We start from the raw sequence: 25,698 nt of genomic DNA on the forward strand, positions 1-25,698 counted from the left end.
GGGCGGCCGGCAACCTCAGGAGGCGATCGGCCAGGTCCCGGGGGCCTGTGGACCATGTGCGGGGCCACCTCGGCCCCGGGATCGCGGGAAGAGCGCGGAACTACCGCGGCTTCGCAGCACTTCAATCAGACCCCGGAAGTGGGCGGGCGCGCGACCCCGACGAGACCCAGAGGCCGGCTGAGGACGCAGTAGGCCGCAGCCAATAGCGCGCCTGCAGTCTTTTGCGTCACTGCAAAGCTGACCAATGGGCGCGGGTCTGGCAGCCGCTTCCTGCCCACGGTCTCCTCCGCCTCGCGGGAGGGCCGGGCCGCTCTCCAGCCGCCGAGGAGCAATCGCCGCGACCCCGCCCGCGCGGTGCCCCTCTCCCGCAGGTGAGTGCAGCGGTGGCCGAGAGGTCGGATGGGCGCCTCGGTCCCTCCTGCAGAGGTTGGGGCGGCTGAGGCAGCAACTGCGTTTGTCCCACGCGTGCCGAGTGGGGAAGGGGCTGTGCTGGTGCTCTTTGCTGCACACCCGCGGGCGCACCGCCCCCGGCCCCCCGCCCCAACATGACACCCCAACCAGCATCTGCCCTGGAGTGACTTGGGAAGAGGCTGGAGGGTGGAGAGGATCGAGCCCGTCTCCTCTCCTGTGGGCAGTTATGACAGCAAAGCTGCTTGTCCTGGGATTAGCTCAGGCAGATGGTCAGGGCTGGCGCTGAGATGCTACTGGTGGCCGGGCAAGGGGCCCACCTGTCGCCCCACCACTGGGAACCAGAGTGAAACCAGGCTGACCGCCCAGATCAGACAGCCGGGGGGTTATTTTCTGAGCTGCCAAATGTGGGAGAGGATGGACCCAGCTCCTCAGGAAGGGCTCAACTATCTTGCATGTCCTGTTTCTTCCCACCGCTTTGACCCTAACATTGCCTCCCAGCAGCCCTCACAATTGTCAGGCAGGCAGTGAGCCGCTTTAGTAGCAAAGGGTTTTCTCTGACCAGGGGATGGGTGTGACAGGATGTGATAAAAAGAAAAAAAAAAAACATCAGAAAACCTTGCAGGAAGCAGTCCTAAGGCGATTGGCAAGTAAATGCTTCAGGCTCTCCTTTGGGACTCTCTCCCTTCCTCTACCACACCCCAGCCTACTCTCTCCACCCCCACCTTCCCTTGGGTACCTCCACTTCTCTGAAGGAATCTGTTAATTAACCGTGCAGAAAGGCAGATGGTTCTGAGGGTGGCCAGCAAGTCTTCTGAGTAGAATGACTGAGGCACCAACTGGAATTCATCATGCAGAATTTCTTGGTGAATCGGAGGTCACTTGCTTGGGAGACGTTGCCTCTACCTCTTCACTTCTACAAAACCAAGAAATCCTAGAATTGTGGAACTCAATGCTTCAACCTCCCATTCAAGAGTCCTCTGACCCAGTGACCCGATGTCCCTAGACGTGTTACCCCATCACCTCACAGCCAGAAACTGGCTTATGAGAAATTGAGACCACATCTTGGTCAAGGAGGTGGGACTAACCAAGGATGGCTACCTCCTGTCATCTTTAGCTGGGAAGTGATGTGCACCAGGATTTTCTACTCCAGAGGGAGTTTACAAACATCACCCCCAGGTGAGTCTTCTGTTTGTTAGCTGCCCAGAAGGCTCAATTATGTCTGTTTGGAAATGACCGCTTAGTCATTTCCAAATAACTAAGTTCAGCATCATCATTCATTGAGCTCAAGATGCAGACTGGGCCTGACCTCACGTTACTTGTACAGTGAGCCAAGAAATCTCTTTGAAGACTGGGTTCACATTAAAAATGTCTCCATGGGGGACTCCCCTGGTGGCCCAAAGGCTAAGACTCCAGGCTCCCACATCCCACATGCTGCAACTAAAGATCCCATGTGCTGCAGTTAAGACCCAGCACAGCCTAATAATAAATAAAAATTTTTTTTATTAAAAAAAAATCACCATGGGAACTGACATACCGCCTTTCCCTATGTAAAACTGTTACTTTTCCCCAACAACTTATGAAGAGGATTGTCAAACATAGTCAAATTGAAAGAATTATACAGTAAGCACCCACATACTCATCTTCCACCTAGATTCTACTATTGACAGCTTAACATACTTGCCTTATCGCATACCTGTCCACCTGTTAGAAGCTTTGTTGTTGTGTTGTTGTATTGTTGTGTAGTCGCTAAGTTGTGTCTGACTCTGGGAGCCCACCAGGCTCCTCTGTCCATGGGCTTTCCCAGGCAAGAATACTGGACTGGGTTGCCATTTCCTTCTCCAGGGGATCTTCCCAACCCAGGGATCAAACCTGTGTCTCCTGCATTGGCAGGCGGATTCTTTACCACTGAGCCACCAGGGAAGCATGACCTAGGACCTTACTTTTAACCTGAAGTATGTCTGACATTTGGCTTCCCCGGAACCGTATTTCCATCTTAGCGCAGGGAGTCAGTGAATGTAGGTGGCAGTGATTTTCTGTAACTTTGAATAAACACTCACTTTGTGCAGAGCACTGGGAGATACAGAGGAAATGAGGAGGTCAAGGACTCAGACTGACCAGAAAGGGCTTTGATTTTTTTGTTTGTTTGTTTTTAAGAGAGAGAAGATTGGCAGTCTGGGATAGTAAATGCCAAGAAGTAAATGATTTCAGTGACACTCGTTGAGTTCCTGCTGGGTGCTGAGCAATCTGGTATAACTCTGTGCCTATGTTACCTCTTTCAGGTCTCACAACAACTACATAAGTAGGTCAGTTCTCCTTTCTGCCTTTTCCAGATTAGGAGACCGAGGCACAAAGAGGTTTGTCAGTGGACTCTTGTTCATGCTAGATGGTAGTGGGGCCAGGACCCAAATTCCCACAGTCTGGGTCCAGTGTGACTCTGGGACTCTTGAGTCACAGAGTAAATGCTTCAGGGGGAGAGTGGACCCTCAGGCTTGACCAGGGAAGAGCAGAAGGCATCTGGAGGTGCCACAGCTATCTCAGGAGTCCCAGCTCAGGCACCCAGATGAAGTTGCCAGTTTTCAAATGGCTTCAGAAAGCTGGCGTCCTGACTTCCCATGTGTTTGACCTGGATGTTGGTGCCCCAGGTGGAAGGATCACGTTTCTCCATTCTTCCTGTCGCCACTGCCTGTCCTGGGTGTTTTCCAAAGTTTGGCACGTGCTCCACTTCCCGACTTCCTATTTATCCTTCAGTCACTTCCTTGCAGCCCACACTCTCTTCTCCATGTTTGTAAGACACACTTTGTTCCAGACGAGCCTAGTTGCTCACAGCAGTTGCTCCTGTTTTCAGAGGCACTCCGTCACCCATGTTGCCATTCCAGTTGTCACGCTTTCTGTGCCCCCGGGCATCTCGAGCAGAAAGGCATGGCTCCAGCTGTGAGGCACCCAGGCTCCGTCTTCTGGTCGCTCCAGTTTCCAAGTCAGACAAGCTATGTCCTCCTTTTGCGGTGCTGCTCGGTCTTGGGTGTTGGGGCTGCTCCATCAGGCAGAGCTGCTCGCTGTGACTCCCCCGGCTGCCCTCATCCAGCTGCTCTGTTTTGCTGCCGTAGGTCTGGCCACGTGGCCTTGACGCGGCTCCAGGAGTCACGCTCCGGGGAGCAGCAGCCCCGTCGGCCCCAGGGTTGGGGGGTGGGGGGCAGTCAGTGGTGATGCTGAAAGCTCAGCTTCTCTGTACACCAGTGCCACACTGGATCTTGGAGACAGACCCTGATGCTGGGAAAGACTGAAGGCAAACGGAGAAGAGGGTGGCAGAGGATAAGATGGTTAGAGAGGTTCATGTCCAACTCAATGGACATAAACTTGAGCAAACTCCGAGAAATAGTGGAGGACAGAGGATCCTGGCATGGTGCAGTCCAGGGGTCGCAGAGAGTCAGACATAACTTAGCAACTGAGCAATGACAACAGAGTTCCGGGTGAAGTTAAAAAGGGTAGCTTTACTGCTCTGCCAGGCAAGGGGGACCACAGTAGGCTAAACGCCCTCAGATACATGCGTCCCCACGTGGGGAACGTAGTGACAAGTTTTGCAGTAATTGTCCAAAGAGGGTGTGGTAAGCTCATGGATAAGCTGATGGGTTGGTGGTGAGGTCAGCACCACCATCATCAGCCTTCAGCGTCATCAACCTTCGGGTCCAATGGCCTGGGGTCTGCGTGCTTGTGGGAAGCATACTATGGTTAATCATTAACTTCTCCCACCTGGAGGGGGTTTCAGTGTCTGCAGGGTAGCTTAAAGGTACTGTGGTGTGTGATGGGAACCAGGGCCTTGCCCCAAGGCTGCTCTGGACTGTCCCTCCCTTCCCTAATTACCAACTGCTTGAATCTGCCCCTTGGAACTCAGGGAATGAAGGCTGAATGAAGGCCATCCTCTACAGTCAAAGAAACGAAGGCCCTGTGCCCAGAAGGCCCACGGGGCTCTGTGCGGTGTCAGTGGCAGAGCACAGGTGTGGGCCTGCACACCCTCCACGAAGCAGAAGGGGAAAGGAGAGAAGGAACAGCAGCGGAGAATGGCAGGAGGAGGGGGTCAGGGGGAGGTGGCCACCAAAAGCAGGTAAAGACAGGCCCCTGCCATCCCTGCCACCTGCTCAATCGAGCGGCTCCTACAGGACCACACAGGACTCTGGCTGGGGTGCCAGGCCTGTGCGGACACCCCTACCAAACCCAGAGGAAGGGGGATCATGGGGGGCCCCGCCAATGTGAGGGGGACCCTGTGCACCAGAGGGTGGGGCCTATGGGGAGGCCTTTCAAGGATTCATTAGATCTGCAACCTGTCATTTATTCTTTAGACAAGAAAGATCCAAACTGTGACCGAATGACAACACTATTCATTAAACTGGGGGCAGTAGGTATTTGGATAGTACATATTTTTTTTTTCTGGATTTTTTTGTATATTTCGAGAAAAAAAAAATCCTTACCATGAGAGGGAGAAAAGGCAAAGAACAGAAAAGGAACCTGGACTGAAGCTGGGTTCTGCCCTTGCTTTGCTGGGGGGTGGGGAGGGTGCTCAGCCTCCTGCAGCAAGAGAGCATCACCCCGGGGTTCCCTGCCTCGCCAGGCAGTCCCCGGGGCCAGGGTCCTGGAGTGGCCGTGCCCACTGACCTCGCCCTCCTGCCTCTCTCCCCTCAGCCCCCGCGGCCATGCCCAGCTCGGCGCTGTGGGCGGTGGACCTGTTCGGGAGGGTGTTCACGCTGTCCACGGCCGGGCAGCACTGGGAGCCGTGCAGGGACGCCCAGCTGGAGTTCAAGCGGGTCAGCGCGGCCAGGGACTGCTGCTGGGGCATCGCCTGTGACCACCAGGTGTACGTGCTCGTGGGTGCCAGCGACGTCCCCATCCGCTGCCAGGAGGAGGCCTATGAGAATCAGGTGGGTCCGAGGGGTCGCCGGGAGACAGCCCTGCACGCCCGACGCCTGGCCTGTTCCCTCAGGTGGGTCCGAGGGGTCGCCGGGAGACAGCCCTGCACCCCCGACGCCTGGCCTGTTCCCTCCTGTTCCCTTCAGTCTGCTGAGATCAGGCCGCGCAGCTGCTGCAGCCCGCGCAGCTGCTGCAGCCCGCGCCGCGTCCTGTCCTCACCCAGGCCACTGGCCGGGTCTGCACAGGCTCCGGGGCGGGTTCCGGGAGCTCACAACAGCCGTGCCCCCCACCACCCAGGGCAGCAGGTCCCTGCCCTTCAGGTTGCGGTTCTGGTGGCCGTCTGCTCACTTCCTGTCCTGGAGACGAGGCGAGGGCCCTGCTGACCCTGGAGAGGCCTTCACCGCCCGGGCCTAAGGCCAGTCTCTGCCTCCGCCCGCAGCGCTGGAACCCCGTGGGCGGCTTCTGTGAGACGCTCCTGCCGAGTGACCGCTGGCCGTGGAGCGACGTGAGTGGGCTCCAGCACCGGCCGCTGGATGGGGTGGCGCTGCCCTCGCTGCACTGGGAGTGGGAGTCGGACTGGTACGTGGATGAGAATTTTGGAGGGGAACCCACGGAGAAAGGGGTAGGTGAACTCGGAGAAAGGGGTAGGTGAACTCGGGTCTTGCCGGCGGGGCTCCCCGTACCCCCAGTGCTGTCCCCGCGCCCCGTGGCATTGGGCCTCGCCCTGGGCCGCGCGCTCCCTGCTTGCTGGATGGGGCCCACGGGTGACGCTTCAGGCCACACGCTGCCCCCCCCCTCCCGCTCCCCTTCCCCAGCTCTTCCCCCCCATCCCGCTCCCCTTCCCCAGCTCTTCCCTGGCCTCCCCCCACCCCCACCCCCCCACCCCCCCACCCCCCCCACCCCCCCCCGCCATCCAGCTCGCTCCCCTTCCCCAGCTCTTTCCTGCCTCCCCCCCCCCCCCCCCCCCGCTCCCCTTCCCCAGCTCTTTCCCCCCCATCCCGCTCCCCTTCCCCAGCTCTTCCCTGCCTCCCCCCCCATCCCGCTCCCCTTCCCCAGCTCTTCCCTGCCTCCCCCCCATCCCGCTCCCCTTCCCCAGCTCTTCCCTGCCTCCCCCCCATCCCGCTCCCCTTCCCCAGCTCTTTCCTGCCTCCCCCCACCATCCCGCTCCCCTTCCCCAGCTCTTTCCTGCCTCCCCCCACCATCCCGCTCCCCTTCCCCAGCTCTTCCCTGCCTCCCCCCCCATCCCGCTCCCCTTCCCCAGCTCTTCCCTGCCTCCCCCCCCATCCCGCTCCCCTTCCCCAGCTCTTCCCTGCCTCCCCCCCCCAATCCCACTCCCCTTCCCCAGCTCTTCCCTGCCTCCCCCCACCATCCCGCTCCCCTTCCCCAGCTCTTTCCTGGCCTTCCCCGGGAAACTTCCAGAGCCCCCCACCCCCACCTTGATGTTTCAGGGCTGGACATATGCCATCGACTTCCCTGCCGCTTACACGAGGGACAAGAAGTGGAATTCCTGCGTGCGGCGCCGGCGGTGGATCCGGTACAGGAGATACAAGTCTCAGGACGCCTGGGCCAAGGTCTGGGGCCTGCGGGGCCAGGGGCACGTAGGCGGCGGGCCTGCGCGGGGAGGGCGCGTGGACCCGCACGCCTAGCCTGGGGCCTGGCCTCTGACCCCCTCCAGTGTTGAACGCTGTGACCCAGTGTCCCTTCCTTTGGGAGGTGGCCGCTGCGGGAGCCGGGCCAGACTGTGGCCCAGGGCAGCACAGCAGGGCGTTGCCCTGGTCTCTGGACTGCCCTGTCCCGGACTGAGACTCGATCTGGTACATCTTCCTCCCCCACCCCCCAACCCCACCCCATGCAGGAGCCACTCAGGCCCTTGTATTTTTCCAGTGACCCAGAAAAACCAACCAAGGGGTGTGAGGCCTGGACTGGGGTGCTCGGGGGCCTTGAATGAGAGGAAGGCCTCAGACCCTCGCCCGACCTCTCTGGAGGGCCCATGCCACGAGGTGGAGCTGCCAGCCCAGCCTGCCTGGCCCCGGGGTGGGAGCAGCCAGGCAGCAGGGCGACGGCCAGGGTCACGGGAGCCCCCACCCCATGGCCGTGTTCTGGGGTTAGCTCCTTCTCTGTGGAAGATGGAGTCACAGCAAAGTGGGGGCCACTGTGAGCCCTTGGGGCCAGCAGCCCAGCCTGGGGCTGGTGGAGGGGAGGACACGGCAGAGGGGCCCTCCGCCCAATGCTGCCCTTCCTGTGAAGTCAGCAGAGCCAGGCTAGAGAACAGAGGGCACGTGCTGAGGGCTGGCGGGCAGCCGGGGTGGGGGCTTGCAGGAGCGGACCAGCGCCGCCCCGGGCCCAGGCGCCCACGGGCACTGAGGCCTCCTGCCTCCCACCCCTTCCATGCAGATCCCTTCGGAGGACGACCCCCAGCAACTGCCTGACCCCTTCAGTGACCTCTCTGTGGGTGGGTGGGAGGTCACAGACGAGCCCGTGGGCCGCCTCTCCGTGTGGGCCGTGACCCTGCAGGGAAAGGTAAGGCCACCCCAGAGCTGCGGGTGGGAGGTGGCGGACCGGGCCGCCCACGGAGCGGGTGGGGGAGAGGCTGCCCCCGCCGGCCTCCTGGGTGGACGAAGGAGGGCGCTCCCTGGGCCCTCCTCATGTCCTGTCCCAGCAGTGGGGGCTGCCTGAGCAGGTGGCATGTTGCTGGGGGCCCCACAGTCCCCCGTCCTGCGACCCTGCTGTCCTGGGGACCCCCTGGGTCCTCGTCCTCCTAGAGGCCTCTGAGCTCCCTGCGTGCCTGGTCCTGGCCTGTCCCTCCTCTGAGCACCTGGAGCCTTGGTTGGCGCCCACCCTGGGCTGGGTCGCATCAGGCTTGGCTCCTCAGAGCAAGGCTAGGCTCCCTTCCCAGTACCCTGTGGTGCCTCCCACACAGCAGTGTCCAGTATATTAAGGTGGGTGGGTAGGATGGGTGGATAAGTGGATGGATGCAGAGGGGTGTGGATAGGTGTGTGTGTGTGTATAAATGGATGGATAGTTACGTGGATGAATGCATGGATGGGTGGATGAGCAGATGGGTTGGTAGACAGGTATATAGATGAATGGATAGTGGATTACTAGGTGGGTGGGTGGGTGGGTAGATAGATGGGTAGATGGGTGGGTGACGGATGGATGGATGCAAGGCTTTCGGATGGGTGGATAGATGGGTGGATGGGGGCAGGTTTAGAGAGGAGAGGAGTGTCTTCACTCGGGAGCTTGTGATCTAGGAAATGTGATTCAAAGAAACGAAACCCGCCCCTGGCGGCAGCAGTGACAGCGACACAGACGGTCCTGGGTGCAGGGATCTAACACTCTGAGTCCTCAGTGCTCTAAACGCAAACTGATCAAAGCTCTCTGGATGGCTCTGGAGCAGTCCCAGAGGGCATTTATCAGGCCTACCTCCAGGTCCTGCTCGGTCCAGGCCGAGGCCACCCCGTAGTGGCTTTCTCTTAGCCACACTGAAGGGTGCTGGGGAGCTGGACCGGACGCAGCGCCACTGCGGGGCCACCTGGATGCAGAGAGAGGGGAGAACAGGTTTGAGAGCCGTGCCGGGTGTGAGCCAGCACTCCCCTATGTCACTCCCGCAGTCCATTAAAGGTGGAACCAGGACCTGGGCTTTGGGCGAAGTTGGACAGACAGTCGGGTCAAACCCAGCAGGCAGCAGGAGGGGGGCTGCCCAGGACTGGTTCTGCAGTGTGGGGGGCTGTGGATCCAGCCGCTGGTTTAGTCACTGGAGGAGAAGGCGATGGCACCCACTCCAGTACTCTTGTCTGGAAAATCCCATGGACGGAGGAGCCTGGTAGGCTTCAGTCCATGGGGTTGCGAAGAGTCGGACATGACTGAGCGACTTCACTTTCACTTTTCACTTTCATGCATTGGAGGAGGAAATGGCAACCCACTCTAGTGTTCTTGCCTGGAGAATCCCAGGGACGGGGGAGCCTGGTGGGCTGCCGTCTATGGGGTCGCACAGAGTCAGACACGACTGAAGCGACTTAGCAGCAGCAGCAAACTGTCTGAAGAAGCACCCAGCAAAACTTCATGTGCAAATAGGGCCCATTACATGGAACGCATGAGGGCGATGGTGAGAGAGTTATAACCTATGCACTCCAGTGTTCCTTTTCTCCCTTGGAAAATAGTGTTTATGCTAAGTCATTGGAAGTGTTTTATTCATTATCATAAGCGAGACCATGTTACATACTTCAAAAATATTATAGTACTGTGCTGAGATAGCATAGAATTTAAAGTTTATAAATAAAATTAATGAGTAATAAATCTCACTAATAAAGAATTTTTAAAGAAAAGTTGAGGTGACAGGGTTGGAAGGCCTTGGACCCCCGCCCTCCAGGACCACAGAGACATGCCGCCCCCTCCAGATGAAACGAGCCACATGGTTTGGGCAATAGAAGCAGGTGGTTCCATCTTAAATATCTGATTATGCTCCCTGTCATCCAGTTAAGGACAGAAAGAACATTTTGTTGTTGTTACTCAGTTGCTAAGTCCTGTCTGACTCTTTGGACCCCGTGGACTGCAGCACAGCAGGCTTCCCTGTTTTTCCAGTACCATCTCCCAGTTTGCTCAGATCCGTGTCCACTGAGTCAGTGATGCCATCTAACCATCTCATCCTCTGTCACGCCCTTCTCTTTTGTCCTTCAGCCTTTCCCGCATCAGGGTCTTTCCCAATGAGGTGGCTCTTCTCATCATGTGACTAAAGTATCGGAGCTTCAGCATCAGTCCTTGCAAAGAACATTTTGAAGTGAAGTGTTTTTCTAGTCATATCCAACTCTTTTGTGACCCCATGGACTGTAGCCCACCAAGCTCCTCTGTCCATGGAATTTTTAGGCAAGAATACTGGAGTGGGTTGCCAGTTCCTTCTCCAGGGGATCTTCCTGACCCAGGGATTGAACCTAGGTCTCCTGCATTGCAGGCAGATTCTTATACTATCTGAGCCACCAGGGAAGCCCAAAGAACATTTTTGTTGTTGTTCAGTCACTCAGTTGTGTCTGACTCTTTGCAACCCTATGGACTGCAGCACACCAGGCTTCCCTGTCCTTCACCATCTCCTGGGGCTTGCTCAAGCTCATGTCCATTGAGTCAGTGATGCCATCCAACTATCTCTCATCCCCTCCTGCCTTCAATCAGAGTCTTTTCCAATGAGTCGGCTCTTCGCATTAGGTGGCCAAAGTATTGGAGCTTCAGCATCAGTCTTTCTATGAATATTCAGGATTGATTTCTTTTAGGATTGACTGGTTTGATCTCCTTGCAGCTTGAAAAGTGAAAGTGAAGTCGCTCAGTCTTGTCCGACTCTTTGCGACCCCCTGGACTGTAGCCTACCAGGCTCCTCTGTCCATGGGATTTTCCAGGCCATAGTACTGGAGTGGATTGCCATTTCCTTCTCCAGGGGATCTTCCCAACCCAGGGATCGAACCCAGGTCTCCCGCATTGCAGGCAGACGCTTTACCGTCTGAGCCACCAGGGAAGTCCAACGTTCCTAAAAAGGAGGGTTGAAGGTTTTCTTGTCTAGCCACCCAGCCCCCTGTTTCTCTTAGAGACAGGTGTGCTGAGAGCATTTGGCCACTAGAGGGCGCAGGACACCCAGGCCAGGGCTGGAGTTCTCACAAGTCAAGCAGGTGACAAAAGAGGTCTGTCCCCTGGGACCGCCAAAATCCACGTGTCGGCGTCGCGTATTCTAGCATAGGCAGGAGACGTCTGATCTGGCTCGAGGCCCCGGATGGCAGCGGGGACAAGGTGAGGGAGATCTGGATGGTCCCCTCGAGACCCCGGGTCCTCTGGAGACCCCCATGTTTGGGCTGTGCACAGGCTGATGCAGATACAGCCGAATTCTGGAAGCTGAGCCGGCATGGAGCTCTGGCCTGACCCTGCTGGTATCCCTCGCCTCCCAGGTGTGGTACAGAGAGAACGTCAGCCACCACAACCCCGAAGGCTCGTCGTGGTCCCTGGTGGACACCCCCGGGGAGGCGGTTCAGATCAGCTGTGGGCCCCACGACCTGCTGTGGGTGACGCTCTGGGAGGGCCAGGCCTTGGTTCGGGAAGGAATCAACAGGAACAACCCCAAAGGTGGGCGGCTCTGCGTGCTGTGCTGGGAGAGGCGGGCAGGGGGCGCCCGGCTTCAACCCCCCACCCACCCCCGAGCTCCTAGTGATGGGGGCTGCCTGCACTTCCTCCTGGGGTCGGGTAGGAAGTTCCTGGTCCACAGTGGAGCCGCCCACGTCTGAAAATGGGATCCTGCATGTCTCCACGGGCGTCTGCGTGGTCTGGGCCGTCACTAAGGACCGGAAGGTAAGACGGTCCCTGGGGCTGGGTCTGAGGGCTCAGTTTAACGTTGACGGTCATGTGGGTTTTTGTCCTTGTGAGTGTGGTCTTAACTCTTCAGGGCTGCCCTAGTGGCCTGGTGGTAAAGAATTCGCCTGCCATTCAGGAGACATGGGTTCGATCCCTGATCCAGGAAGATCCCACATGATGCAGAGCAGCTAAGCTCGTGGGCCACACCTATTGAGCCCTCGAGCTCCAGAGCCCATGCCCTGCAACGAGAGAAGCCACCACATGAGAAGCCCTTGCACCCAAACTATAAATAGCCATGCTCACCACAACCAGAGAAAAGCCAACACGGCAACAGACCCAGCACTGCCAGTAGTTAAAAAGTAAAAAATAAAATTGTACTCTTTAGAACATAGCCGGCATCAGTCGCACCCTGTGCGTTTTTCCGCTGTTGTCGCAGATGATCTCTGAGCTCTTTGGGGACCCCTCCCCCGCCTTGCCTGCACCCCTGTAGCAAGCACAGAATGACTGTCCCTCACCAGGCCACAGCATTCCAAATATCAGAAGCAAACTCGCAGCTAACTGACTGCCTCCCCCTCCTGTCTAGAAGTGCTCATTTTTACCTTATCGGAGGCAAGTCCAGTGAAATAAGCTTATTTTGAGTTGCTTTCACAATCTCTTTTCTTCTTGCTTCCACTATCTCTCATCCCAGGGCATCTTTTCTTTCTTTTTTAAAAGAATCATTTATTTTTTCTGTGTTGGGTCTTGGTTGTTGGGGCTTTCCTCCAGTTGCAGGGAGTGAGGGTTGCCCCCCAGCCGCAGTGCGCAGGCCTCTCACTGAAGGGGCTTCCCTGGTTGCAGAGCCCGGCGCGGTGCGGCTCTAGAGACAGGCTCAGTGGTTGTGGCACTCGGGCCTAGTTGCTCTGCGGCAGGTAGGCCCTCCTGGATCAGGGATCACATCTGTGTCCTGTGCGTTGGCAGGGGGATTCTTCACCGCTGAGCCACCAGGGAGGCCCAAGGGCATCCTTTCTGAATGGTGTGCTGTGCTCATCTGTGGCCTGAACCAAAGGACCAAATTACTCATTTATTCTTCCTGAGACTTTAAAGAAAGAAAAAAAACCCTTCCATTTGAGTGGCACTCCAGGGGGGTGTGTTTATTTCTGATTTCCCAGGTTTGGTTCCGAAGAGGTGTCAACTCTCACAATCCCTGTGGCACCAGCTGGATCGAGATGTTTGGAGAAATGATGATGGTGAACGTGGGCCTGAATGACCAGGTGTGTGTGGTTCTGAGCCGTGGTCGGCGGGGGCAGCCTCAGAGCGGGTGCTCCCTGCTCCCCACTGTCCCTTTCCACTAGGCCTGCTCGTGAGGCCGCTAGGGGAGGGGTCTACGGCCGGCACACACTGCAAGCCCACGAGGGCAGCTGGGGGGCCGATTCCGGCTGAGCCCCAGAGCAGTGGTCACGAGCACGATCTGGGCAGGGCGTTCACCCTGGAGACTGGGAAGCGTGCTAAGAGGTATTTGCGCGCAGGTAAAGGGCAAAACATTGTCCAACTCTAGCAGCGGTGTCTCGCCAGCATCACGAGCGCCACAAGCATGGTTCCTACAGGGTAGCCTCCTCCTCGTAGACAGAGGTTTGGCTACTTTTAAGACTTGAGGGTGCAGGTGACGCCTTTCCCGTTGCTCTAAAAGCGCTTCCGGGGTGCAGGGGTGGCAGCCTTTCCTGTGCTCACTCACCCTCCTCACCCGCCCTGGTGGGCTGGGCACAATGGGCAGGGGCGAGGTGGGCGCTAGCTGGTGCCCACGAGCCTGATCACAGAGGCCATGGGCCATGACCAAGTGACAGAGATGCTATGATCTCCACAGCAAGGTCTCCTGGGGCCACGGCTCTGCCTTCGGGCACCCCCAGAGCCAGGGCCCCTTCTCTGGGCCCCTCAGCTACCCACGTACCCACCTTCCTCAGCGCCCAAAGATAGAGGGCAGGAGGCTTGCTTGGCCATCTTCCCCCTAAAAATGAGATTGGAATCAAGAAGGCTATTTTGCCGCTTCAGAAAGACCAGGAGCATCCTCTGGGTTCACTTGGGGAGCAGCTTCGTTCTCACAAAATGCCACACGGAGGATGGGGACACGGGTGGGAGTCCATCCCCACGCAGCGCCCACCAACACTGGCACCTCTGTGGACCCTGGTGCCCCAAAGCCCTGAGTCGGCCTGAGGTTGTGGAGCCAGGCAGGGGTCCCTGCTTCCCTAGGACTTGGAGCTGCACCCGCCCCGGCCCCTCTGGCCTCTGCTTCCTGCATCCGAGTCCTGTACTCGGCACACAGCCCCCAGGCCCTTCCCAGGAACACCCCGAGACGTGTCCTAGACCTGGGGTGCTCGCCCCACGCGGTCCCCCCACCCCCCAAAGGAAGGGGGCTCCACACCGCCCACTCAGCAGTACCTCTCTGTGCAGGTCTGGGGCATCGGCTGTGTGGACCGGGCCCTGTACTTCCGTCAGGGCGTCACCCAGAGCGAGCTCAGCGGGAAGACGTGGAAGGTTATCGTTGCCGGCCGGGAGGGCGACCGCTCGCTCTCCGGCAGCTCCTTCAGCCTCCACAGGTGACGCTGACGGGCTTGGCAGGCTGGGCTGGGCGGGCAGGGTAGGAGGAGGCAGGAGGGCGTCAGGCCGGACCCATGGCAACCTGCGGCAGTGGGGCCTCCTCCCCTCCTGGGCCGGGGTCCTACCGGGCCCAAGGGCAAGCGCTGTGCATGGGAGGCGGGAGTGGGCAGCTTGGCGAGGCCAGGGCGTCCATCCATACGGGGCTTGGGGCTGTCCCGAGTGGGCTGGCTGTTGGTCTCAAAGCCTCAGGGTCTGGGCGAGAAAAGGCTTACTTTCCCGGGATGCTCAGGCCCTGTGTCTGAGGAGAGGAGAGCAGGAAGGAAGGTGAAGGGTCTCTAAGCAGGAGGCGAGGCCTGGGACTGAGCCCAGAACTCCTGGAGGCCTAACTCCCTGGGATCCCCACGCCCAGCCCTTAGAGCTTCCTTTTCGAGGTTGTGTGTTTCTCGCAAGGTCCCAGGTGTGCCCGGCCCTAGCTCTGGGGACCACGCCCTGGGCTCCCTGGGGTTAGAGGGGGGACACAGCCCAGTCCTGCCCGCTGACCAGGGGAACACTGGCAGGTGACCCAGCGCCTCAGCCGGCACCGCCTCTGCTCTGTGACAGGGGCTGCCCGCGATCCTGTCTGCAGCTTGGGCCCCCTCAGACGCTGGTCTCCACCCTCCGCTCCCCTAGCTCAGCGGTCAGCACTCGGCTGCACCGGCAGCCTAGAGGGGCCAGGAGGCCGGCCAGGTGGGGTTTACCTGCAGGTTGCAGCTCTTCAGCCAGTAGTTTTCTAAGTGGTCAGCACATTGGAATCAGCTGAGAACTTCCAAAACCATTGATGCCAGATCTTTGTGACCTTGGGTTTGGCAACGGCTTCTTAAATATGACACCCAAAGCACAAGCAACTAAAGGAAACATAGATAAGTCAGAGTTCATCAACATTAAGAAAATTCTGTGCCTCTAAGGACACTTCTGGAGAAGGAAGTGGCACCCCACTCCAGTACTCTTGCCTGGAAAATCCCATGGACAGAGGAGCCTGGTAGGCTACAGTCTATGGGGTTGCAAAGAGTCGGACACGACTGAGCGACTTCACTTCAGGACACTTCAAGAAAATGAAAAAATCGAAAGGATGGGAGAAAATACTGGAAATCATATATTTGACAAGGCTTACTATCTAGAATACATAAAGGGCTCTTGCAACTCAACAACAGATAAAAACAACTGCAAAGGGCCAAGGGGGGACTTCCCTGGTGCTCCCACAGCTAAGGATCTGCCCTGCAATGCCCTTCTTCTCTTGGTTGAGGAACTAGGATCCCACGTGCCACAACTAGAGAGTCCATGAGACACAAAGAAGGATCCCAAAACGAAGATTTCGCGTGCCGCAACCAGTACCCAATGCAGCCAAATACATAAACGTGTATTTTTAACAACAGAGTGTGCATGCCACAATGAGGATCAAAGGTCCCACGCGCCTCAACTAAGGCCCAAGGCACCAAATAAACGAAAAGAAAAAGCAGGGAGGAGAAAGACTTGAACAGATGCTTCTACATAGTAGGTACGTGAGTGGCCACAAGCAGAGGAAAAGATGCTTGACGTCACGAGGCATGAGGGAAACACAAACAAAACCACATTACAAAGACAAAACGAAACACGTTGGATACCAGTTCACACCCACCAGAACAGCTATAATCAAAAACAGAGACAGAATCAGTGTTGCCAGGTTGTGGAGAAACCGGCACCCTCCTGCCCTGCACTGCTGGGGGTGTGAATGACGCGGCGGCCACTTTGGAGAACAGCGTGGCAGCTCCTCACGAGGCTAACCACGGAGCTACCACAGGACCCAGCAGTTTCAGCCCCAGAAAGAGGCCCAGAAGAACCGAACAGACGTTTAAGCAAAAGTTTGTTCACGAATATTTATCGCAGCACGGATGAGCTTCCAGGGGTTGCTAGTGGTAAGGAATTCGCCTGCCAATGCAGGAGACGCAGGTTCGATCCCCAGGTCAGGAAGATCCCCTGGAGAAGGAAATGACAACCCACTCCAGTGTTCTCATCTAGAGAATCCCATGGACAGGGGAGCTTGGTGGGCTAGAGCCCGTCGGGTCGCAAAGAGTTGGACACGCCTGAGCGACTGACGCACCCCTTATACTCACAATAGCCAAAATGTGGAAACAACTCAAATGTCTGTCAGTGGAAGAATTGATGGATAAAACAGTGTATCCATACAATGGAATATTATCTAACAATAAGAAGGAATGAAGAGCTGACACCCGCTACAGCACAGATGACCCTTGCCATCATTAAACTAAGCGGCGGTGGTCACAAAAGGCCACAGTCTGACCATGCCATGAGTGTGAAGTGTCAGGGACAGGCGGGTCCATGGAGACTTCGAGCCGGCTAGGGGGAAAAGAGGAGAGTGGAGAGGGCCTCTTTAATGGCTACAGAGTTTACATCCGGGGCAGTGAGGTTCTGGAAGTTGGTTGTGGTTCCACAACACTGCAAATGTACATAATGCCACTGCATTTTATAATTTTAAATGGTACATTTTACATCCCTCAATAAAAAAGCCACAACGCTGCCAGATCTCCACCCAAGATACATTGGTTTGGTTGGTCCGGGTGTGACGCAGAGACCTTTCCAAGTTCCTGGGGTTCCTGCTCCCTGGGGAGAAGGTTTTGGTGTCTGTGGCAAAGAGGCAGTGATTTGCCCAGGGGGTCCCACAGTATGTGTCCAAGGGAGTCACAGGTTGCCCCCTTCCTTCCAGCGCCGGCTGCTTCTTTGGCAACGAAGTGAGGGGCAGTGCTGAGTCCTGTGGTCCCGGCGACACGGATGCCTCCTGGGAGGTCCCCGGCCCTGCCTCCAGCCCAGCTGGGCTGCGTGGGAAGGAGTCCTGGAAAGGGCCCAGCCACGCAACTGCCAACTTTCCGGAGGCCACCGACCTCTCCTCGCTGAGGCTCCTCCCGCTAGGCCTGGAGGAGCCCGACAGCGCCGACTGCCACGCACTGTGGGCCTGGGTGTCTGGCGGAGGCTGTGCCGTGGAGGCCCACACCACGCTGAAGTGGTTCACCACCCAGTCGGGTAAGTGCAGCCGCCCAGCGCCGCAGACGGGACCCGGGGGCATCTGGAGCAAGCCTGGCCCCCCCACCGTGCTCAGCCCGTCTTTCTGGAGCCTTCCGCGACCAGTCGGGCAGTCGAAAGGAAGGGCATTGGCCTGGCACCCCTCTCCTCCCCGTCCCAGCAGGGGCGGCTGTCCCAGGCTGACGTGGGGGGACACCAGCTTCCCTACAAGGGTGAATGTCGGGAGGGAGGGCTCACAGGACATTTCACAGAGATGCTAGCCTAGCCTTCCGGAAAGAAAGGGCTGAGGCTGGCCTGCCGCCCGGCACTGAGGCTGTGCTGGCCGGCAGGCCTGTGCCCCTCGGTGCAGACGCTCTCGCTGTCCATCACACCGGCCCAGACGGCCGCCTGGCGGAAGCAGATCTTCCAGCAGCTCACGGAAAGGACCAAGCGGGAGCTGGAGAACTTCCAGCACTACGAGCAAGCGGTGGAGCAGGTGCGCAACGCTCGGGGCACTTCCTCCAGCAGGCATCCAGTAAGTGCCTGCTGCACGCCCGCCCCGAGGAGAGTTGTACGCGGCCTCACCACGCTCCCGGCACAGAGGACCTGGCCCCGTCTTGGCTGGTGTGGGTCCCCGCGTTGGGCACAGAACCGCCCGGGGCCTCAGTTTCCCCACCCTGTGCAGAGGGTAGTGGGGTGCTGACCCCCAGACTCACAGAACCTGCTGGCTGGGGGCCTGGCTCCGGGCGGGTGTCTGATGGTGTCACTTCTGTTCTTAGGGTGAAGTGGGGGGGGCCAGCGCCCCCTGAGGCAACAAAGGGAGCAGGGTGGCCCTGGGGTGCTGGGTGCAGGGCTGGAGTGTTGGGGCCCCCGGGGCCGGCCTGTGACTCCGTACCCCTGTGCTCCCGGCTCTGCCCTAGTCTGTGTGGGTGAAGACCGGGGCCCTGCAGTGGTGGTGTGACTGGAAACCCCACAAGTGGATGGATGTCCACGTGGCCCTGGAGCAGCTCACGGGCCATGACGGGGCTCAGGACAGCATCCTCTTCATCTACTACGTGGTCCATGAGGAGAAGAAGGTGGTGGGGGTGTTGTGGAGGGGCTGGGGAGGTGGGGGGTGTCTAGGGGAGAATGGGGTGGGGTATCTAGGGGAGGGGGAGGTGCGGGGGGGGGTGGTGCCGTGTGTAGGGGAGGGGTCTTCCAGGGAAGGGAGCTGGTGGCCGCATCCTGGGCAGTGGGGGCATAATGTGCCGGCCCTCCAGTTCCAGAGGAGGGAGCAGGTTCTGGAGGCAGAGTCAAACTCCCACCAGGGCTGGGGTTTGAACCAAATCAATCCAGTCCTAAACATCAAAAAGGTCACTCAGGTTTCTGCTCAGGAGCGAGCCCCCACAGTGGCCATGCCTCCCACTGCGCACAGAGCCCCACCGTTCTGGGGCCCCCAAGGCCCTCTGTCCCTGTTCCCCCACGGCGCCGGGCTCCACCCAGGGTCCCGCTGACCCCCGCTCTGCATGCAGTACATCCACGTGTTCCTCAACGAGGTGACAGCGCTGGTCCCCGTGTTCAGTGAGGCCAAGCACTCCTTCGCCCTGTACACCCCCGAGAGAACGCGGCAGAGGTGGCCCGTGCGCCTGGCCGCTGCCACCGAGCAGGACATGAGCGACTGGGTGAGCGGGCGGGGGTCCCTTGGGCGGGGGCAGGGGCCGCCATCTTGGGGCCAGCCCGGTCTCGCTGACCCGCCTGCCCCCTCGCCAGCTCACCCTGCTCAACCTGTCCTGCTGTGAGAGCCGGAGGATGCACGGCCGCCCCTCCCCACAGGCCATCTGGTCCGTCACCTGCAAGGGGGACATCTTTGTGAGCGAGCCCAGTCCGGACCTCGAGGGCCCTGAGCGCCGGCTGCCCTGCGACCAGATGTGGGTGGGCTGCACCCGACTGGGCTGGGGGCTGAGGGCTGGGGCCTGGCCTGACCCCAGATGTGGGTTCCCACTGGCCCGGCCTGTGCGAGGACCCCAAGGGGGCATCAAGAACATGGCAGGGCTTGGGGGTGAGGCAGGTGTGGCCCCCGAGGGGGACAGTGTGAGCAGAGTCCTGGGACACAGGGCTCCGGTCCTGCCGCTGCCCCCCGTCACCCAGAGCGCACGAGGACTGGGGGCACATGGGTGAGGCCGGGGCCCCACACAGGAGGGAGAGGGCATGTCCGCTCGCCCTCTGTTTGTCCGTTCCTGGTGGCCCTGTGTGCCTGGGGCCCAGACGAGCCCCCCTGCTGACAGTGCAGGGCCTCCGCCCTCAGGAGGCGACCTGGGTGGCCACACCCCCCACATCTGGGAGACTATGCCGGCCCATGCGGTGGCTCACTTTGCTCTGCCATGACCCGCCCCGACCCGGGGCATGGGAACTCAGGGTGCCGACCTCAGCTCCCCACAACCGTCCCCGTTACCCACACAGCTCCACGGACAGGGACTCCTGAAGGCCCTGCCCACCGCAGGCCTGACCGGCTCCTGCTCCCGCTCTGGGCCCCCTTAGCTGGTTAATCCCCCTGGGGAAGCCGAGCAGGTTCCCTCGTTCTCAGTTGCGTCCGTCACTGGAGACCAAAGCTGAGTCAAATGGGAGCCGTGGCGGGCCTCGGAGGGAGGGGACGAGGATGGAGAGGCCTGCTGGACATGTCCCCCTCTCCTCACGCTGCAGGTTCTGGCGGCAGATAGGCGGCCACCTGCGGGTGGTGGAAGCCAACAGCCGGGGCGTGGTGTGGGGCATCGGCTACGACCACACGGCCTGGGTCTACACAGGCGGCTACGGCGGAGGCTGCTTCCAAGGTGAAGGCGGGCCCCGCTCCCCCAGGCCCACCCTGCTCTAATCCCTGGCTGGCTTCTCTGCCCCCGTGCTGACGCTTGGCTGATGGGTGACCTTCACCTCTGCCAACCTCCACGTCCCGGGGCCAAAGCACACGGCGCGAGCCCACAAGGCCTGGCCTCCAACGAGCCTTCCTGGGCACCCATGGCTGAGCTGGAGACCGTGCAGGTTTCAGGAGGACAGCTGCCGGAACCATGGTCTCTTGATTCCCAGGCTTAATTCCAGTCCCTCTCTAGTGGGGGCTGTGCCTTAGGGGGTGACAGCTTGCTGAACCCCCGTGGGCTCCCTGTGTGCCAGAGGCAGGGATAAACAGAGGCAGAAGCAAAGCCTGAAACGGGACACTTCACGCCCTGGCCCACACGCCCCACAGTGAGGGTGGCTAGCCCTTTGGAACTGTGGTCCACTGAGACCACTGGAACACACGTCTACACGGGCTTAATGGCATCCCTGCTTGTGAGGCAGGAATTCCCTCTGTCTCCGTCTTACAGATGAGAACATGGGGTTTGTGGGGGTCACGTGAGGGGTCCAAGGCACCTCTGTTAGTAAGGCATTGGGGGGGCCCTCACACCTGCCGGGTGCCAGGTAAGTGAGATAGAAGGGGGAAGAGGCTGGGAGGCTGCGGCAGAAGAGTGGCAGGTTCTCCTGCCCCCAGGAAGAGAGAAACCCCAGCCAGCCAGCCCACCAAGCCCTCCCGGGCTGCCCGCTTGCCTACTCTCACCTGGCCGGGAGGGCAGCCGGTGTGGCTTAGGTGTGACCACCTCCTCTCCCCCCAGGCCTGGCCAGCAGCACCAGCAACGTCTTCACACAGTGGGACGTGAAGTTCGTCCACATCTATGAGAACCAGCGCTGGAACCCCGTCACAGGCTACACCAGCAGGTAGGCTACGTGGGCGCCTGCGGAAGCAGGGCCCAGTCGGACAGCCGCGTCCCGAGCAGTGGGAGAGCTGGCGTCCGGCCCCCAGCGTGGAACTAACTGGATCTGACTGGCTGCAGGATTTTTCCATGAATCTTTAAGTATAACACATATTTTAAAAACTCAGTTATGGAGAGCATAACATATATCAAGCTCATAAAATGTGCATATACATACATGCGGTGAGATGTGTCTATCGAAGTACATGTAGACATACATAGACACGGCCACATCTATCACCATGTACGTGCTTCACCGTGCTAAGTCGCTTCAGTCGTGTCCGACTCTGCAACCCCATGGACTGTGGCCCGCCAGGCGCCTCTGTCCATGGGATTCTCCAGGCAAGAATACTGGAGTAGGTTGCCGTGCCCTCCTCCAGAGGATCTTCCTGACCCAGGCACTGAACTCACACCTCCTACTCGTGCACTGGCAGGCGGGTTCTTTACCACCAGTGCCATCTGGGAAGCCTGTGTATTATTGACTTATCAGAAATCAAACCCCAACATAATCACTACCAGGGTCAAGAGACAGAACATGGCCACCCCCTCCCCATCCCATCTGGTGCTCTTTGACTTTTTAAATAAGTTCTGCCTAATGGAAGCTACTGAGGACAGTGTAGCCTCCACCAAAAATTATTTTAACTCTCCAGACATGAGGCTTTGGGACAAGAGAGTCAGTGGCACTGTGTCTGGGACAGAAGTGGAGACACTCTAGAAAAGCTAGATCGCATGCCTCTTCTTAGTTCCTGCTCTCTCAGCATAGAAACATGTTTCTCACACTCTTACTGGGACACGTTCTTTTGCTTGTTTTAGAAAGTAAACAAGTTGTGGTATTTCTCAGCCCTTAAAGCCGTTGCGTTGAGTTCCAGCGGCCAGAGCAGTCTTATCTAAGTTCAGCGTTGGGGAGCCTCCCGGGAAGACTTTGCCCTGTGGGTTTCTTCTTTCCTCTGGTCCTGGTATAATAAAACTACGAGCGTTCTCTCCTAAGTAGAGAGCTTTCCTGAGTTCTGTGAGTTGTTCTAGTAAATTAGTTGTGGTTAAGTGGATTCAGCTGCCCCATGGCATGCGGAATCTTCCCACAGCAGGGATCAAAGCCCTGTCCTCCGCATTGGCAGGAGGATTCTTAACCACTGGACCACCAAGGAAGTCCTATGTAGATCTTTTAATTTCTTTTTTTTTTTTTTAATCTATGCATTTTAGCTAATGTATTCTGAAAAAGCTTCCTGTTATATTTAAAGGAATTAATGTCATTCCTCTATATTGTTGTTTAGACATGACTTGTTTTCCAGCTATAAAGGAGAAAAAAGTAATTTCTTTTTAATAACATTTTGTGATTTTCTACGAGATGAGGGTCTTGATATCTTAAAAATGGTATTTTTATATTTTTATATGGTTCGTATTTTTGATACTAGGATAACTGGCACAAACTTTTTAAATTTCCTTGTTTTTTCAAATTGATGAAAAGAAATACGAAGTAACATGAAGAATAAAAACTCTAATCCCACTAACCAGATAGCAGCCACTTGCAGTGTTCTTCTACTTGTCCCTGTATGCCTGCATTTGCTGGTAGTGGGGGCGGCAAGGGGGACAGTCAGGCACGTAGAGATGGTGGGTGACAGCTTCCTGACTCAATCCCAGAGGGTGGACAGGCTTATCTAACCTCTCCTCAGTCGTGGATGGCTGGACCGTTTGTGACCTTTCATATGGACAGTTTAAAGGGTTTCCTCACATGTAAATATTTGTGTCTCTCTGTTCATCTCAGGATATCAGGGTTTGAGCTCTTCTAAGGCAGCTTATACGCAATGCCTGCATGTGTTCTGGAAACCTCTGCCTCAGCTGTGTGTAGGGTCCACACAGATGCTGATCTGCCTGCCTCTGCCCTTCTTGCTCACTCGCACCTTGGGCTCCCCAGGGTCAGAGCCACCTGGGGAGACCATCCGGCCTGTGAGTGCTGGGAGTGTCAGTCAGGCAGTGTTGCTGTAACAGAACCCCACGGGCTAATAGCTTAAACAGCAGACGTCCATCCTCTAGGTTCCAGAGGCCTCGGAGTCTGAGTCAGGTGTCAGCAGGTCTCTTCCCCATGAGGGCTGTGGAGAGGATCTGTTCCAGTCTCCCTCCTGGCTCCAGGGGCCTCAGGCGCTCCCTTGGCTGGTGGCGGCATCACTTAGTCATTACATGGCCTTCTCCTGGTCTTCACATCAGCTTCCTAATTTGGGAAGCTTGGGTCCAAGTCTCCTCTTTCGTAAGGATGCTGTCATAGTGGAGTAGAGCCCACTCAGCAACTGTCTCATCTCAGCCAGGCCTTCTGGAGAGACCCCCTTTCCAAATAAGGTCACGCCCACAGGACGCAACCACACACGACGCAAGAGAAGGGGGGTGGGGTCCACAGGCCCCAGGCTGGTGGGCTGGCTGTCTGGTGTCTGGAGCTACTTCTGTTTCTGCCCGCCCCACCCCTCCCCACAGGAGATGCAGGCACCTGGGCGGCGGGCGGTAGCGGTGCTGTGTTCCCCTCTCTCTGGCATCACCTCACCCCTGGTGTCCCGTGCAGGGGTCTGCCCACCGACCGGTACATGTGGAGTGACGCCACGGGCCTGCAGGAGTGCACCAAGGCCAGCACGAAGCCCCCGTCCCTGCAGTGGACCTGGGTGAGCTCCGGGCTGCGGGTGGGGCAGAGGTTGCAGTAGGGGGTCTGCCCACACCGACCTGCCTGTTCCTCCAGGTTTCTGACTGGTTCGTGGATTTCAGCGTCCCTGGCGGCACGGACCCAGAGGGGTGGCAGTATGCCAGTGACTTCCCTGCGTGAGCATCTCTCTCTCTCTGTGTGGGCAGGGGCCCTCAGGGGGGCTGGGGCCCCGAGTGTCAGGCCTGGCGAAGTCGGGCGAAGCCCCTCCACCCTGCCCAGTGGCGCAGGCCCTTCACGATACACGAGTCGCGTTCAGATGGAGGACGGAGCCGAGAAAGACCGAGTCAGAGCCTGAGCTGAGGCTTCTGAGCAGATGAAGTCCAGCGGGGAGGAGGTTTATCCTGATCTGAGCCTTCCCTTTGACCTCAAGCCCTGAACTTGACGGCTCCCAGAAGAGTGATATGAGGCCTGGGATGGGGAGGGCTCAGAGGCCCCTTAGCTAGAAACCACCACCCACCTCCAGGTAGCTGCCACGTCGTGGCCTCAGTGAGGTCCCAGCCCCAGGGAGACCCTGACCCCAGGGAGACCCCCTCCCGAGGGAGGCCTGGGTGGGGCTGGAGGCCCCTGAAGCAGGAGGATGGTGTCCTGTTACCTGCTGCCCCTGCTTAGCTCACACTGAGGCCCCGGGAGAAGGAATGAGTGTGCAGCGTTGCTTTCTAGAAAATTCCACAGAATGGTGCTGACTTCAGCTTCTTCCTCTTGCAGCTCGTACCACAAGTACAAAACCATGAAGGATTTCGTCAGGAGAAGGTGCTGGGCCAGGTGAGAAGGCAGGTAACTGGGGGGTGTGGCCACGCCCCTCCCTGCTCGGCCTCAGTCCCTGTGGAAGAAAAGGGGAATTTACAACTGGGGAGGAGAAAACAGGATCAAAATAAATGTCAGCCCAGGAAGTGCCCCCAGGCTCCCAGGGCTGTTTCTGAAGGGTTTGTTTTCAAGAACAAATAAGAGAAATGTCATTGGCAGGGCCCTGCAGGATCCTGGGGGGTGGGGGGGGGCTGGCTTGGAGTGGTGCCAGGGCAGGGCAGACAGCACAGGAGGGTGGTGCCCACTGGGTCCTCCCGGGGTCAGGGGTCTAGCTGCCCCTTCTGTCCAGAGCAGGTGGCCCTGGGGCTCCCAGCACCACCAGGGTGACAGGGGCTTTGCTCTCTCTGTCGCTCAGAAAGTGCAAGCTGGTGACCACTGGGCCCTGGCTGGAGGTGACCTCCGTGGCCCTCAGAGATGTGTCCATCATCCCCGAGAGCCCAGGCGCCCACGGGAGCGGGTTGAACATCGCGCTCTGGGCCATCAGTGACAAGGGGGACGTGCTGTGCCGTCTGGGTGTGTCCGAGCTCAACCCCGAGGTGGGCACCCGGTGGGGGAAACCAGGATCTGCCCGGCCCGCCAGCCCCCCCTTCAGGGGTCCAGCGGATTCTTACCGAGACACACCTCCGCCGTGGGGTAGGGCTGGGCTTTGGCCTCCCCGGGCCTGCCCAGGAGGGTCCCTGGGTCCGGAAGTGGCCCGAGGTGGTCTAAGGCCAGCGGGCACTTGGAGCTGAGGTCGAGGTTGGCGTGAGGAGCCGTCCGCCCTGGGGCCGGGCGGGCGAGAGGCGGACCGAGCAGCCCTGAGCATCCCTCCTTCGCCTCAGGGCTTCTGCTGGATGCACGTGGGCACCGACCAGCCCTTCACCTCCGTCTCCATCGGCACCTGCTACCAGGTGTGGGCCGTGGCGAGGGACGGCTCCGCCTTCTACCGCAGCTCCGTGTCCCCCTCCAGGCCCAACGGTGAGAACCCTCGCCTCAGGCGGTCGCCCTGCGCCCGCCGCCGCCGCCGCCGCCGCCGCCATGTTGGGTCGAGCGCCAGGGGCGGCTACGGCTACTTCCGCTTCCAGAGGAAGCCAGTGGACGGGGCTCCGTTTAATCAACGAGCGTTTACCCGGCATGGGGCCAGGCTGGGCTACCCCCAGAGTCCACACCCCCTCTGCTGGGATGACCCAGGGGTGGTCACCCCGTGACGGGTTGTCCTTCACCACCCTCGGCCTCCCG

General features: G+C 58.7%; 1 protein-coding gene and 1 long non-coding RNA gene across 11 annotated transcripts in view; one reads left to right on the forward strand and one right to left on the reverse strand.

Annotated features, from left to right (window-relative positions):
* The first annotated feature begins 316 nt into the window (after window positions 1-316).
* The window catches only part of TECPR1 (tectonin beta-propeller repeat containing 1), a 28,610-nt gene continuing 3,228 nt past the window's right edge, over window positions 317-25,698 (forward strand). For 2 of the 8 annotated variants that reach the window (XM_059881617.1, XM_059881618.1), the window contains exons 1-20: window positions 317-4,510; window positions 5,086-5,321; window positions 5,750-5,932; window positions 6,759-6,881; window positions 7,705-7,830; window positions 11,235-11,409; window positions 11,531-11,631; window positions 12,783-12,884; window positions 14,059-14,204; window positions 16,946-17,259; window positions 17,589-17,773; window positions 18,159-18,314; window positions 18,750-18,899; window positions 18,988-19,145; window positions 19,918-20,045; window positions 20,856-20,958; window positions 23,542-23,638; window positions 23,713-23,792; window positions 24,382-24,438; window positions 25,302-25,437. In XM_059881617.1, the coding sequence (XP_059737600.1) occupies window positions 4,315-4,510; window positions 5,086-5,321; window positions 5,750-5,932; window positions 6,759-6,881; window positions 7,705-7,830; window positions 11,235-11,409; window positions 11,531-11,631; window positions 12,783-12,884; window positions 14,059-14,204; window positions 16,946-17,259; window positions 17,589-17,773; window positions 18,159-18,314; window positions 18,750-18,899; window positions 18,988-19,145; window positions 19,918-20,045; window positions 20,856-20,958; window positions 23,542-23,638; window positions 23,713-23,792; window positions 24,382-24,438; window positions 25,302-25,437 (2,952 nt within the window). In that variant the 5' untranslated portion in view covers window positions 317-4,314. Of the gene's footprint in view, window positions 4,511-5,085; window positions 5,322-5,749; window positions 5,933-6,758; window positions 6,882-7,704; window positions 7,831-11,234; window positions 11,410-11,530; window positions 11,632-12,782; window positions 12,885-14,058; window positions 14,205-16,945; window positions 17,260-17,588; window positions 17,774-18,158; window positions 18,315-18,749; window positions 18,900-18,987; window positions 19,146-19,917; window positions 20,046-20,855; window positions 20,959-23,541; window positions 23,639-23,712; window positions 23,793-24,381; window positions 24,451-24,835; window positions 25,017-25,301; window positions 25,438-25,698 lie in introns of those variants that run through there. The other 6 variants (XM_024985227.2, XM_059881615.1, XM_002698146.5 and 3 more) reach the window with 6 other exon arrangements.
* LOC132343880 (uncharacterized) lies at window positions 7,770-25,306 on the reverse strand. 3 transcript variants are annotated; one of them, XR_009492888.1, is made up of 7 exons: window positions 25,092-25,306; window positions 24,269-24,496; window positions 14,943-15,089; window positions 14,047-14,503; window positions 13,563-13,615; window positions 12,234-12,668; window positions 7,771-8,842 (listed from the first exon to the last, which is right to left on the reverse strand). It is a non-coding gene; the product is annotated as an uncharacterized lncRNA (long non-coding RNA). The 3 variants fall into 3 exon arrangements; XR_009492887.1 differs by having other exon boundaries at window positions 14,047-14,232; window positions 14,331-15,089; XR_009492886.1 differs by having other exon boundaries at window positions 7,770-8,842; window positions 14,047-15,089.

This window comes from Bos taurus, chromosome 25, assembly GCF_002263795.3.
Source record: "Bos taurus isolate L1 Dominette 01449 registration number 42190680 breed Hereford chromosome 25, ARS-UCD2.0, whole genome shotgun sequence".
Classification (NCBI taxonomy): Eukaryota; Metazoa; Chordata; class Mammalia; order Artiodactyla; family Bovidae; genus Bos; species Bos taurus.